General features: G+C 38.3%; 1 protein-coding gene across 2 annotated transcripts in view; it reads right to left on the reverse strand.

The window, feature by feature from the left end:
* Window positions 1-488: 488 nt before the first annotated feature.
* SC5D (sterol-C5-desaturase) overlaps window positions 489-13999 on the reverse strand; it is a 26232-nt gene continuing 12721 nt past the window's right edge. For both annotated transcript variants that reach the window (XM_006103401.3, XM_006103402.3), the window contains exons 2-5: window positions 7622-7839; window positions 6294-6426; window positions 4403-4503; window positions 489-2735 (exon numbers count right to left, since the gene is read on the reverse strand). In XM_006103401.3, coding sequence (XP_006103463.2) covers window positions 2280-2735; window positions 4403-4503; window positions 6294-6426; window positions 7622-7839 — 908 coding nt within the window. In that variant the 3' untranslated portion in view covers window positions 489-2279. The remainder of the gene's footprint in view (window positions 2736-4402; window positions 4504-6293; window positions 6427-7621; window positions 7840-13999) is intronic.

The raw sequence follows: 13999 nt of genomic DNA on the forward strand, positions 1-13999 counted from the left end.
CACATGAGTTTGGAAAACTGGCTAACTGTCAAAGAAACTGATTACCCAAGTCTCTGAGTGTCAGTTAGATGGGCCACGTGACGGAGTTCTGTCCAAAGGAACGTATGCGAGGGATATGCCCGACGTCCAGGCCTGACCCAGACATGTCCATGGGTGCCTCTCCCTCTTCCCTTCTGGACTCCTTGAACAGAAACTGCAGACTGAGAGCCAGGCGGCTCCCAAGGCGGAAGGAACCTCCGAGTAACTGTGGAAGGCTGCTCACTGAAGCTTACAAGAGAAATAACCTTGGAAAGTTATGCAGCCAGTCCCAGTTTCCAAGTATTTATAACAGTGTCTGATCAAGAGTAAAAGCTCCATAAATTTTAGCTCCCATTATCATTAGGAAACAAAATTTACTTCTAACTTTCCTTCTTTTTCTTGGGCAAAGCAGAGTACTAGGGGGTGGGGGTAGTTAGTGAAGAGCACTGAGATACATTTACCAGTGAAAATTGAGTAGTACACTGGTGTATTTAATCTAAACATTGTCACAGCGATTCAAAAAGGAAAAACAATTCATTTGGATCCCAAGTATTTAGTGTTATGACAAGTCTCATAAAATAGAGTGCTTACCCCCTCAAATCTAATACAAATGTGAAACATAAAGAGAATTAGGTTCTCTTCTTCTCCCCTTGACAATGAGCATTTGAGGACACTCTAAAACAGTTCTGACAATCCACATCATTTCTGTGGTTTCAAATTAATATCAAAGTGTACAAAGAGTACTCTGTGCTGTTACAATATTTGTGATACAGTTTAATAGTCATAATCATCTTTTATTGATTTTAAATAGATTTTAAAAGAATGTCTTTGCAAACCATGTTTCTCCAATATATTTGTTACAATAAACAACATTTATGAAAATATTAGTTTAATCTTTTGCAGAGGAAGTGGGAAAAAGTGAGGGGAGAATATTTCAAAACTAACCTTCAGTGTTAGGCCTACATATTTGGCAATGATTATAGAAAATTATAGATTTGTGACAGTGAAACGTCAAAAGTGCAGTGCATCCAGCCAAAAGGAATGCCAGTTCCGCTAGAGACTTGATTTTGCAAAATTAACACAGCATAACCAATGCCATTCATATTTCAAAACAGAACCAATTTTGTCTTTGTGATTTCTGACATAGTTTCTGGGCTGTTAGAAATTAGAAAATTCTGGCTGAAGATCTTGTTACTTTCCTGTAAATCACATGAAAAACTTCGTATTTTATTACTAATGGTTATTATCTTTAAATGTTGAATAGCCTCCATGGTAATATTTTCATAAAAGGGATACTTTACATTTCATTTTCTTCAGAATACACTGAAGAACAAAAAAGTGCATCAACTTAATTTAAAAATCAGTAGTGTCAAATGTATTATTTGGGCATCTAATTTCCTTTCTAATTACCGTAGTTTATTGGCTATTGTTGTTAACCTGTGCCTAATTTATAAATTAAACTTCATCACAGCTATGTATGTATAGAAAAAATATAGCATATATACATATATGTGGTTTGGAAATATCTACAGTTTTACACACCCATGGGGGGTCTTGGAATGTATCCCCATGAATAAGGGGGAAATACTGCATATTCAGGTTCACATATTTTTAAACTATTAAATAGTTTTGAATAAAACCCATCAAAATCTTAAATAATCTCTGATCTGGATTAAACCATGATAGGATCAATTATTTTTTTAAATTCAAATTTATTTATTCATCACTAAACCGTATTATTTAACAATGTTCCTAGAGAATAAGCTTCCTATGTGTAAGAAGTGGTAACCTAGTTACACTGCTATCATAGGCCATTTACAAAGCTGCTGATATGCGGTATCAGGATATCTTTCCACACTGATGTTTGAGCAAATCATACCGAAACCAGAGATAACCATTCCTGAAACAAGGAACCATCTCTATATTAGTATTTCGTTGTCATGGTGCTGCCTTGGTATTTTAAGCACAACGGATTTTTCTGAATGATTATGATAGATTAAGGCATTATATCTCTTTTAAAAACGGTTATTGAGACGATACAGATGATAGCTCTGCTGCCTAGAAAGACACACGCTGTCCCTGGGACCCCCATCTGGAGTTCCGGCATGAGGCTAAGTTCTCGATGCTCACAGCGTCTTGCCTTGATTCACCACAGGGGTCATTTCTCAGCAGCACCATATGCTGATTTCAAATGATACTGTTTACCTGCTAGTCTCTTGGCTGGATATAGAGTATTTTTCTTATTAAAAATACTTAATAATCTACTCAGTCTTTGTAAACTCTCCAAGGAGTGACTTTCCATCTTGGCAAGCACTCCCTGCATGGCTGCTGCACTTTTCTTCCATCATCTTCTTCACGTAACTGAGTGGTCCCTTCCCTTCGAAGGAGGAAGGGTTTTTGAAGGAGCCTCCAATTCTATCCCATAATGTGAAGTACTGTCCATAGTTATAGTCGAAGAACATGTGGTGATCTGTATGATGAGCTGAGCCATTAATAAATGGCCTTAAGATTTGGGGGACACGAAAATCACCATCATGAATGGAAATTGTCCAGATGTTGACCAAGATGTACAAACCCAAATAAACCACCTTGTGCAGTGGAAAGATGAAAGGATATATGTGGTAAGGCAGACTCTGAAGGAAGCCATCCACAGGGTGAAAAGCATGACTTGCAAACGGAGTAGGAATCTTCCAGATGTGATGAGGCTTATGGATGTGCTGCAGAAGAAAAGAACACCATCAGCACTACACACTTCACCGAGGTCAGCACGCAGCTGAGCGTGTCATACTCATGCTGTGGAGAAGACTTACCTAAAAACCCCTTCGAAACTAGCAGAATCACTTTATAAAATGCCTTCCTTCTTTACTTGCCAAACAGTGAAACTTTAGCACCAACACTCCAGACTCATAAAAAATACAAGCAAAATACACCTGGTATTTTCATCACTATGGTTACTTAGGTATTTACCATAATTAGAGGAAATTCTTGGAAATAGAGAACTAATTTATAATTGCAAACTGCTTAAATGTATACTATTTTTCCTTTTTTTATTTGGTCACCTCAGCTTGCCCTACATCCCACTATAGGGCACTCCACACTGCATCCCCCCCAGAACCAGGGACCCTTATCATGGCTTCTCTCCGGATGCCCAGGCCATCTTCCAACCGTCAATCTTTAGTGTCTAAGTATCATCTGAGAAGTTTGATAAAGTGACACCTGAGTTCTAGCTCCAAGATTGCGATGGATTAAGTGTAGAGTGGGAACCAGATATCAATTTTTAATAAGGACCCAGGTAGTCTGGGGACCCTCTTTGAAAATACTGCTAGATTGCAACACTTGCTGTAGAATTTTAGTTAGAACGAGGTATGTGGCAAATCACAATTCAGTCAATAAAATTCCATGTTCCTCAATCTGCATCAGTGGTCAATCTATATCTATATCAGTGGAATCTATAGTTTTGTTCAAATGGGCAACAAAATTCAGTGAGAACATCAGTTGGGAACCTGGTAACTCCATCCTCCCTACTAACCCAGATCCCAGCTAGCCTAGCCTGAAGGGCGCCAATCTGGACTAAAGGTATCCAGTGGGACTGACCCAGGATCAAGAAACTCAAATTATTCTTAAAGTTTTACACAAGGATCCTGAGTGGTGGGATTCATTGACTAAAACAACAAATCAGGTCAGGCATAGGATTTTTTTTAAAAAAATATTTCTTTATTGATTTCAGAGAGGAAGGGAGAGGGAGAGAGGTAGAAACATCAATGATGAGAGAGAATCATTGACCGGCTACCTCCTGCACACCCCCCCACTGGGGATCAAGCCCACTGAGCTAAACTGGTTAGGGCAGGATTTTTCTTTTTCTTTTTTTTTTTTTGTAAGCCACATCAGATTACTGAACTCAGGCATATTTCTATGTGGAGGAAGGGAGTGGGAGAGATAGATAGAAACATCAATAATGAGAGAGACTCATTGATCAGTTGCCTCCTGCACGCCCCCCACTGGGGATCAAGCCCACAATCCCGGCATGTGCCCTTGACTGGAATTGAACCCGGGACCCTTCAGTCCGCAGGTCGACGCTCTATCCACTGAGCCAAACCGGTTAGGGCGATTTCTGTTTTTTAAAATTGAATTTATCGGAGTGACATTGGTTAATAGGGTCATATAGGTTTCCAGCGTAAATCCTATCATACATGCTCTGTATATAGTATGGTGTGCCCACCACCCAGTGTCACATCATCTTCTGTCATCATGTATTTGTCCCCCAATTACTACCCGCCCTCCCTCTTCCCTCTGGTAACCACCATCCTGTTGTCTGTGTCTATGAGTTTCAGTTTTATATATATTCATATATACTATTGTTTTCTTTCCCTAAAAAATGATGTACCTTATACACAAGTCTATGATGAAGGCCTCTGTGGATCCAGTAGATCAGCATGTCAGTGAAGAAGAGGAAGGACAGTACACTAACGATGAGGTGAAACCAGCCTAGGAGAGAGAGAGAACAGTGCACAGTGGAATCCACAGTCACCTCCTAGGATTAGCATTTCTTTTTTACATGTCTAAAAGCAAAGTATGAACCTAGACTCAAATATTACAAACTATCGGTTTTGGCCAAACACATTATAAATTCATCTCCTTTGACTCTCTGGAATCTGTTCATTTCCTCCTTTTCTTCCTATAAAAACTTGAAAATGCTCCACCTAAAATCTTTCTTAATTATACTATTAAGCTATTTATGAGACAGAAAAAAGATATTCCTGAAGCATGGGTATTATTTAAATCTCTGAGAATAATTCTATTTAATAATCTTCCTTCATAAACATGTCTTTATACATTATCTCCCTGGTTAGAATTTTATTTTTCACTAAATACCTCAAACTGAGCATTTACTCCATAACCCAGCCCTTTCTGATTTTTCCAACGTCATCTATTCCTGTCCTAACCAGGCTGGGTTACTCAACGTCCTCCCAACATCTTGAAAGTCTTGCCGCTATACCGTTACTCATGCGTTTCCATGCGTCCAGAATGCCCTTCCGCCATTGATTTTCACTCACAATCCCATCACTTTTCAAAGCCTAGTCAAGTCATCACCTTGGTGTGTGATTTCTGTTTCCTCCCTTAACTAACTGATCTTTACTTAGAAAGCAGGGGCTGGGGCTGACCCACCACTTATTGGTTGAGAAACCTGGGCGAGTTACTAAAATTCTCTGCAAACTTAATTTACTCACCTATAAAGCAGAATAATAGAACCTACCTCATACAACTTATGTAGGATAAAATGAATTAAGACGTGAAAAGCTTAAATCTGTAGCTGGTACTTATTAACACTCAATAAATGTTAACTATTATTCTTACTGTTTAATACTAGACACTAGAATGTATCTTGATGGAATAATTTCAGAATTTCACAAAAAGTGAGCTTAGTTACTGTAGGACTGTTTATAATAGACAAAAAGAAACACTCTAAAGGTCTAAAAATTAGAGCTCATTTAAATAAACTATGGCTATCTACAGAATGAGAAACTAACTAACATTAGATAATGCTAATATTTATAGGCATAACAATATGGGCATAGATATTGTTAACAGCAAAAAAAAAAAAAAAAATGGACTCCAAAGCAGTATGCATAGTGAGGTTTCATTTTTATAATGTAGATAATGAAGTATACAGGCATAGAGGACATGTCAGATGATTTACAGTTTCTAGTAGAAAGATAATTGATTTTTTAAAATCTGTATTTTCTGATTTTCCATAATTGTTATGTATTACTTGAGTTATTTTTTTTAGAAGTTTGATTTCAATACAGGGTAGCAAATGCAAAGGCTTATATATCTGATCATGCCAATCTTTCTCCAGGCACAATTTCATCTAAAACAAAGATTTAAAATTGACAGATAAACTTAAATGCACATTATATGGCTAGACAAATACATAAAAGAATATTAACAAATATTAAAAACAACTGAGCAATTTCTAATTATTTTATATTTTTATTGATTTCAGAGAGGAAGGGTGAGGGAGAGAGAAAGAGAAGCATCAATGATGAGAGAGAATCATTGATTGGCTGCCTCCTGCACATCCTCTGCTGGGGATCAAGCCACAACCCGGGAATGTGCCCTTAACCGGAATTGAACCCGGGACCCTTCAGTCCATAGGGCAATGCTCTATCCACTGAACCAAACCAGCCAGGGCTTTCTAATTATTTTAAAAGAAGGAAGAGGCAGGTTAAGCTCTTTAGAAACACCAGCTTGGGCTGACCTTGCTATTCACTTACCACTTGGAAAGCCTCCTACGTCATCATACAACTTGCTGTAACCCCTGAGCTCCAGCAGGAACAGCGCGACAGTGGGAATGCTTATCCACGGCAGTGCCTGGACAGTGAACATGATCTCTCGATAGACTTGGTTCTGAAAATGAAATTTCCAATACTTAAAAATCACTGCTCATTAAGCAACACCAGCACAGAGTTGTTTGGGGTTGGATTTTTAGAATCTCCTGTATTTTTTTTTTTAATAAAATATGTTTTTACTGATTTTTCGAGAGAGAAAGGGAGAGAGATAGAGAGATAGAAACATCGATGAGAGAAACATCATCGATTGGCTGCCTCCTGTATGCTCCCTACTGGGGATTGAGCCCAATTGGGGCATGTGCCCTGATGGAGAATCGAATCATGACCTCTTGGTTCCTGGGTAGATGCTCAACCACTGATCAACACCGGCCAGCCTAGAATCTCTCTTATATGAACAAGCTAATTCCCAAAATGTTCCTATTAAAATGTTAATAGGGAATGGGTCAGAAAAAATTCCTTTTGTTCTGAGCAAAAACAATAAATATTTAAGATTCTCAAGCTTATTCTCCTTCCAACAAATTTGTATTCTAAATTTCGATTTTACTGAATAATTATTTCTTTCATAGTTAACTTCCATCCATAATCCTCTTTTTCCTCAGTTCTTGGAGACTTGTATTTGACAAATACAAATAACTGAAACAGAGAAATTATTATAAACTAAAATTACTGTGTTTGGATCCTCTAGCTAAAGAAAAATATACATAGCAAAATTTATTTCAGTTATGAGTCAAATATAAAAATAACTACACAAATGTGTGCATTTATTTATCACTATTAGCAGAGAAATTCTTTTTTTTTTTTAAAATATTTTTATTGACTTCAGAGAGGAAGGGAGAGGGAGAGATAGAAACATCAATGATGAGAGAAAATCATTGACTGGCTGCCTCCTGCACGCCCCATACTGGGGATCGATCCTGCAACCCTGCATGTGCCCTTGACTAGAATTGAACCCGGGACCCTTCAGTTCACAGGCCGATGCACTATCCACTGAGCCAAATCAGCCAGGACTAAAGAAATTCTTTGTAACTAAAGTTACGAAGTACCAGGCTTTTAGTTTAAAAAAAAAAAAGTTGGATTCATTATTTGTTTAAATTAAGGAAGGAGATGTGGGATTAGCCCTACCAAAAACATATAACCCACCTGGGGCTGGTTTCAAAAACTTTACTTATTTAATCTGAATAGCTCACAAATTCATCACATTGTGTTTTCTTTTTACTGTAACTGTAGTTAAAATAGGTAAGAAAATCACTTACCTTTAGAAATTGTGGATGTTTCATTAAAGAATGATCAAAGATAAAATAATAGCTGAGTGTTGCAAAGACAAAATAAAGGATATAAGCCCCAAGGTTTGTCACAATCAGGAGGCTGAGAGTCTGTCGGAAGAAGTTGTCCTCTGGCCACGTGGCTGGGTATACGTATGGTGTGAAAACATAACGATCGGCAGCACTGAGAACGAGGTCCATCTCTGCACCTGAAGGAGAAACAGGTGCCACAGTTACACGCTGTCATTTCTCAAAGCAACGTTTTCAGAAAAATGACCCGAAGTGCCTGCTTTAATAAGCATGTGTAGAAGTCTGCTCCTGCTGGAACCCCCGGAATGCCCATCTTCAGAGCTAGAAGGGATCTGAAGTACCATCTCTAGTCCAATCTCTTCATGTTGTAGAAGGGGGCACCAAAGCTCAGTTAGAGAAACCGAGACCCAGTAAGTTTTTTCTTTAAGGTTTAGCATTTCCATGGATAAATGTGGATCCAATTCCTTTTCAGTGTTCTTTCCTATTATGCCCAAGGGCAACACGGCAGGTAGTAAAGATGTGGAATGCAAGGCACTAGGTACCCAGGCAAATGGTTTCCTCTTTAAGCTACAAGTTTTAGCAGCCTCTCTCCTAAAAAAAACACCTCCCATTTCAGAGATTTTTGCTTCAGTGCTGAAACTTAATTTCCTAAAAGGTATCTATGTTGCCACCACAAGCACAGAAGTCAGGCACTATCTGTTCTTACGACACAAGGAAAGACCACTCTCATCGACAGAACAAAGGTAGATATATTCTTAATGTTAAGAATTAGAATACATTTATTCCTTCCACCACGAAGCAATGCTCTAGATCAGTGGTCGGCAAACTGCGGCTCACGAGCCACATGTGGCTCTTTGGCCCCTTGAGTGTGGCTCTTCCACAAAATACCGACTTCTGTGCATGGGCCACGAAGTTTCAATCGCACTGTACATGCGCGCCTGCACGTGGTATTTTGTGGAAGAGCCACACTAAAGGGGCCAAAGAGCCGCATGTGGCTCGCGAGCTGCAGTTTGCCAACCACTGCTCTAGATTATGGGCTAGGAAACTGGGGCCTGAGTCAAACCCAGAACCTGTTCCTGTAAACAACAAGCACCCACCCCTCCCAGGCCTTCACCACACTATTGCCTGTGTCCATCACATGGTCTTTATCTGCTACATACTGGACCATATAAATAAGTATCAACTTATGAAATAAAATTAAAAAATTAAAATAACTCTTTACAATGTTTATATAATTACTTATTTACAGCCTATTTCCCCTACTAGATTCCCCACTGATTCCACACAAGAATTTAGACTTTTTAAAAATCATGCATACATGTAGTTTAAAATAATCACTGTAAAGTGAGATACAGAGAGAAGTGTTGCTTTCATACGTACAGCACAATTATCACCTCACTTCCAGCCCTGTGGGTAACCATCTTTATTCGTTCCTATGAATCCTTACAATATTTTTAAATGTAAGAGCCAATTACAAATTTTTATTTCCCCCCTTCTTTATAAAAAGTGACATATTATATACACTGTCACACATTCTTTTCTCTTACCATGTATTTTGGAGATCTTTCCATCATAAGAATATCCTCCTTTTTGTTTTTAATAAAGTAGCTTTATTAAGATACAATTCATAGGGAATCATTCAAAAGTTTTTAGCATATTCTCACAGTTGTGCAATCACTATCCAATTTCAGAACACTCTCATCACCTCCAAAAGAAACTCATTCTCCATACTGTTGAGCTTCTTAGACATGTACATTGTTTGCCATCCAATTTAAGGAGTTTTGGGCCATAATTTCTTAAAACAACCATTTTACTAGTTTTCTCTCTTCTCTTTTGGGACTCCCATTATGTGTATGGTGGTATCCTTGATGGTATCCTCCAAGTCTCGAGACTGTTAATTCTTCTTCATTTTTACTTTCTGTTCCTCAGATTGGATAAATCTCAATTGCTCTATCTTCAAATTCTTTGTTCTCTTCACTCAAATATGATGTTAAGTTCATTTGAAACTTGTTATATTTTCAACTCTTGAATTTTCATTTGGTTCTTTTCTTTAAAAAATAAATTCTATCACTTTATTGATAGTCTCTATTTGCTGGGATATTGTTCTCTTACTTTCTTTGAGTTATTTAGATGGTGTTCTTTAAACATATCTGTAGTAGCCAATTTTAAAGTCTTTTCCCAGGAAATCTGGGCTTTCTTAGAGATTGTTTCAATTGACTGCTTTCTTGTGCATGCACAGGCCATAATTACCTGCTCCTTTGTGTGTCCCATAAGGAACATTTTATATCACATAATGGGCAGCTCTGGGAATCAGATTCCCCATGGGCCTTCCTCAGGGTTTCATGTTGCTGTTATTTTAGTGACTTCTCCAGACTGTTTGTATAACACCTATATTCTTTGTTGTGTGCAGCTACTGAAGTCTTTATTCACTAATGAGTGAACAGAATTTCTTAAATGCCTTAAACCACCAGCCTTTGTGAGGTGCTGTGTGTAGGGCCATGCTTTCAATGTTTCCGTGGGCAGTTTACAACTCTGACTTAGCCTTTACTTCCTGCTTGCACAGACCTGCAAGTTCAGCCAGAAGTGAGAGATTAGGGCCTTCTTCCATCTTCTTGGGTACACAACCCTTCCCGTGGATATCATTCTGGATTCCCAACAAAATGTTAGAGCTTTGCAAAGACTCCTATGGACATTCCTCAGTGTTTCCTTTTAAGAGTTTTGGTCCGGCTCTTGTTAGTGCTGTCTCCTAAAACTATGAGGTTAAGCAATCACCACCGATTTTCTTGACAAAAACCTTGGGGATAAAGAAGAACCTTGAGAATAAAGTTTTTCAGAGAATTGCCAGAGAGGTCAAATAGTGAAAATTCTCTGGGTTGGGGCTTTTTGGGGAACTGCAAACCTGTCCTGTCCCTCCCAGGGTTGCTAGGCTGTAGTGCTTCACAACTCCTATAGATGTAAGGCTAATTTTCAAGGCTCCCACAAAGCTGGGGGAAGGGGACAGAAATAAGGAAAGCTAAAATGCCACAAAGCTTCCTGCTCTTTCTGTGTCTCAGTCATTTTTCTAGAATAAACCTTCCTAGGATTATTGTAAATCTTTAATTCCTAGAGTTCTACAAAAATTGACCTTGGCAACTTTTGTCAGTGTTTTGTTGCTTTTATAAAAAAGCAGACTTTCCGAGGAGGTTCTTACTCTGCTATTCTGGAAGTCACCATCTCCTTTTTTATAGTACAAGGCTACCATTTTTTTTTTTTTTAATGAAACATTTGGTTTCAGATGTATTTTGCAATTCAGAATTTCTAGATTTCTCCAAGGTAAAAACATCTTCCTACTAGTAAACACAAATATTTGTTTAGAAAAATGAATATTCACATTAAATGGATGTACACTGCAAACAGTATAATAATTTATATAGTAACTACATGTAGTAATAAACAAATATAGAATTGTATAGACTAAAACAGTTATTACTTCTATTTTTAAAGGAAAATATTCGGTAAACTTTCAAATACATTTCAAAGTTAAATAACTGCATGTATGTGTGTCTATATATGTAATACATTTTTATGAAATCTGGTAGCTGGAGGATCTTGTGGAGAAGGGCCCATGAGGTTAGAATTAGACATTGATGATGAGCCAGGATCAGGATTCTCAAGTGATAAAGCAACGCTACTCAAGATGGCCTCCTGAAAAGATTTCTACCAATGTCATCTGTCATATTAAATGTTTCTGCTCCACCCATGCTGTTTGTCACCATAATGCCTTCAGTAATTTTTCCACTTGTATTCACAATGTAGCCATCAACGCAGTCATGACTTTCTTCATGCTTGTGTTTAACAACCTTTCAGTAGTTTCCCCACCATCCAAGAATGCATAACAGAAGCATCATGATCAATGTCCAACATTTCTTCAATGTCAGATTCTGCTGACTTATTTATGGTTTTGGCTGTTACAATATCTGGTCTACTTAATGAAGTCAGGTATCATCTTCTCATTGGTGATACAAAATGTTGCAAAAATCTTTATTTGCAGGTTCATTTTCAAACTTTATTGTCACTACAGTGTTCAGCATTTAATAATGCTGATTTATCAATATCATTTCAAGCATTAGCAATTTGGAAAACAAGATCTTTATGATTGACTTTTTTTATCTTCTAGAATTTTTTTCCTTTTTATTAAATTTATTGGGGTGGCACTAGTTAACAAACTTATACAGGTTTCAGGTGCACAATTCCACAGCAAATCATCTGTATACTGTGTGTTCACCACCCTCAGTAAAATTTCCATCCATCACCATTTATCCCCTCTATACCGTCCTCCCCTCCATGGGGGGGCCTCTCCCCCTACAATCACCACTGTGTCCATGTCCATGGGTTCTTTTATTCTCTTTTACTCAAACCCTCCATGCACCATCCCCCCGCCCCAAGCCCACTTCCCTCAATAGCTATCAGCCTACTCTCTACCTATGAGTCTGTTTGTTCATTAGATTATATGGTATTTGTCTTTCTCTAATTGGTTTATTTCACTGAGCAAAATGCTCTCCAGGTCCATCCATCCTGTCACAAAGGGTGAAATTTCCTTCTTTTTTTTATGGCCAAGTAGTATTCCATTGTGTAAATGTACCACATATTTTTTTATCCAATTATCTACCAATGGGCATTTGGGCTACATCCAAATCTTGGCTATGGTAAATAATGCTGCAATTAACACAGGGGTGCATATATTTTTTCAAATTAGTGTTTCAGGATTCTTTGGATAAATTCCCAAAAGTGGAAAAGCTTTTTATCTTTAATTGAGTTTATTGGGGTCATAATGGTCTGTAAAACCATGCAGATTTCAAGTTACAACTCAATAAAACATCATCTGTGCACTGCACTGTGTGCCCATTGTCCCAAGCAAGTCTCTTTCCATCCCCATTTTCCCCGCCTTTGCCCACTTCTACCTAGTCCCCACGGCCCTTTCCCTCTGGTTGTCGCCACACTGTTATCTGCATCTCTGTGTTATGTATACATGTGTGGGGCTTCTTTTTCTGGTGCTAATTTGTAGGTCTCTGTTAACTACTGCAGGTACTACAAACACTTATTTTTCCCAGAGTGTAACACACCATGGTATAAAGGCTGTATCTCAGTCACAGTGGGTGGAAAGCAAATGAAAAAAACATTATTTTAACAAAAAAGTTGAGGAGAGTGCACTAAAGAGCTGTCTAGGATGTGTTACTGAATCAGGCTGAAGATTTTGGCATAAAGATGCCCAGGAATTTTGTGAGACTGATTCAAACACTTTAGGTCAGTGATGGCGAACCTATGACACGTGTGTCAGAGGTGACACACAAACTCATTTTTTTGGTTGATTTTACTTTGTTAAATGGCATTTAAATATATAAAATAAATATCAAAAATATAAGTCTTTGTTTTACTATGGTTGCAAATATCAAAAATTTCTATATGTGACACGGCACCAGAGTTAAGTTAGGGTTTTTCAAAATGCTGACATGCCGAGCTCAAAAGGTTCGCCATCACTGCTTTAGGTGGTGGTTTTTTCTATCACTGCCAACTTTATCTGTGTGTGTCTGAAGCACTGGTGTTGCTCCTGCAGTCTGAAGTAGCTTTTGGAATGTAAAACAAATACAGAACTATTTCATCACCATTGAAAATTTATTCAGCATTCAGGTCTTCATCAGATATTATCTCAGCAAATTCATCAAGGTAATGTTTAGCTACTTCAGGATCAGAGTATTTACCAGACTTTCAGATATTTTTCACCACACTGCTTCCTAAATTTCTGAATCTTTCCTTCTTAATACTACTGTTAGTGTAGGTAGCTAGATATTATTAAAGAAAGGGAGCAAAGTAAATGAGATATTATTTTTTTAAAATATATTTTATTGATTTTTTACAGAGAGGAAGGGAGAGAGATAGAGAGCTAGAAACATCGATGAGAGAGAAACATCGATCAGCTGCCTCCTGCACATCTCCCACTGGGGATGTGCCCGCAACCCAGGCACATGCCCTCGACCGGAATCGAACCTGGGACCTTTCAGTCCGCAGGCCGACGCTCTATCCACTGAGCCAAACCGGTTTCAGCAATGAGATATTATTAAGCCTAATAAACCAGGGAGCTGAACTGGACAATAAGCTGGCTTGCTTCCCTAGGAAGTTAGTTTCACACACCCCATTGGGAACTATAGGTCTGTGCCCCACAGATCACTGGGGGAATCTACACTAATAAAAGGGAAACATACAAATTGACCATCCCTCCACTACACCCACCAGCCAATCAGGGCAAGTATGCAAATTAACCCAGCAAAGATGGCGGCGGCCATGGAGCTGGAGGCTTGGGTT

This window comes from Myotis lucifugus, unplaced genomic scaffold, assembly GCF_000147115.1.
Source record: "Myotis lucifugus unplaced genomic scaffold, Myoluc2.0 scaffold_484, whole genome shotgun sequence".
Classification (NCBI taxonomy): Eukaryota; Metazoa; Chordata; class Mammalia; order Chiroptera; family Vespertilionidae; genus Myotis; species Myotis lucifugus.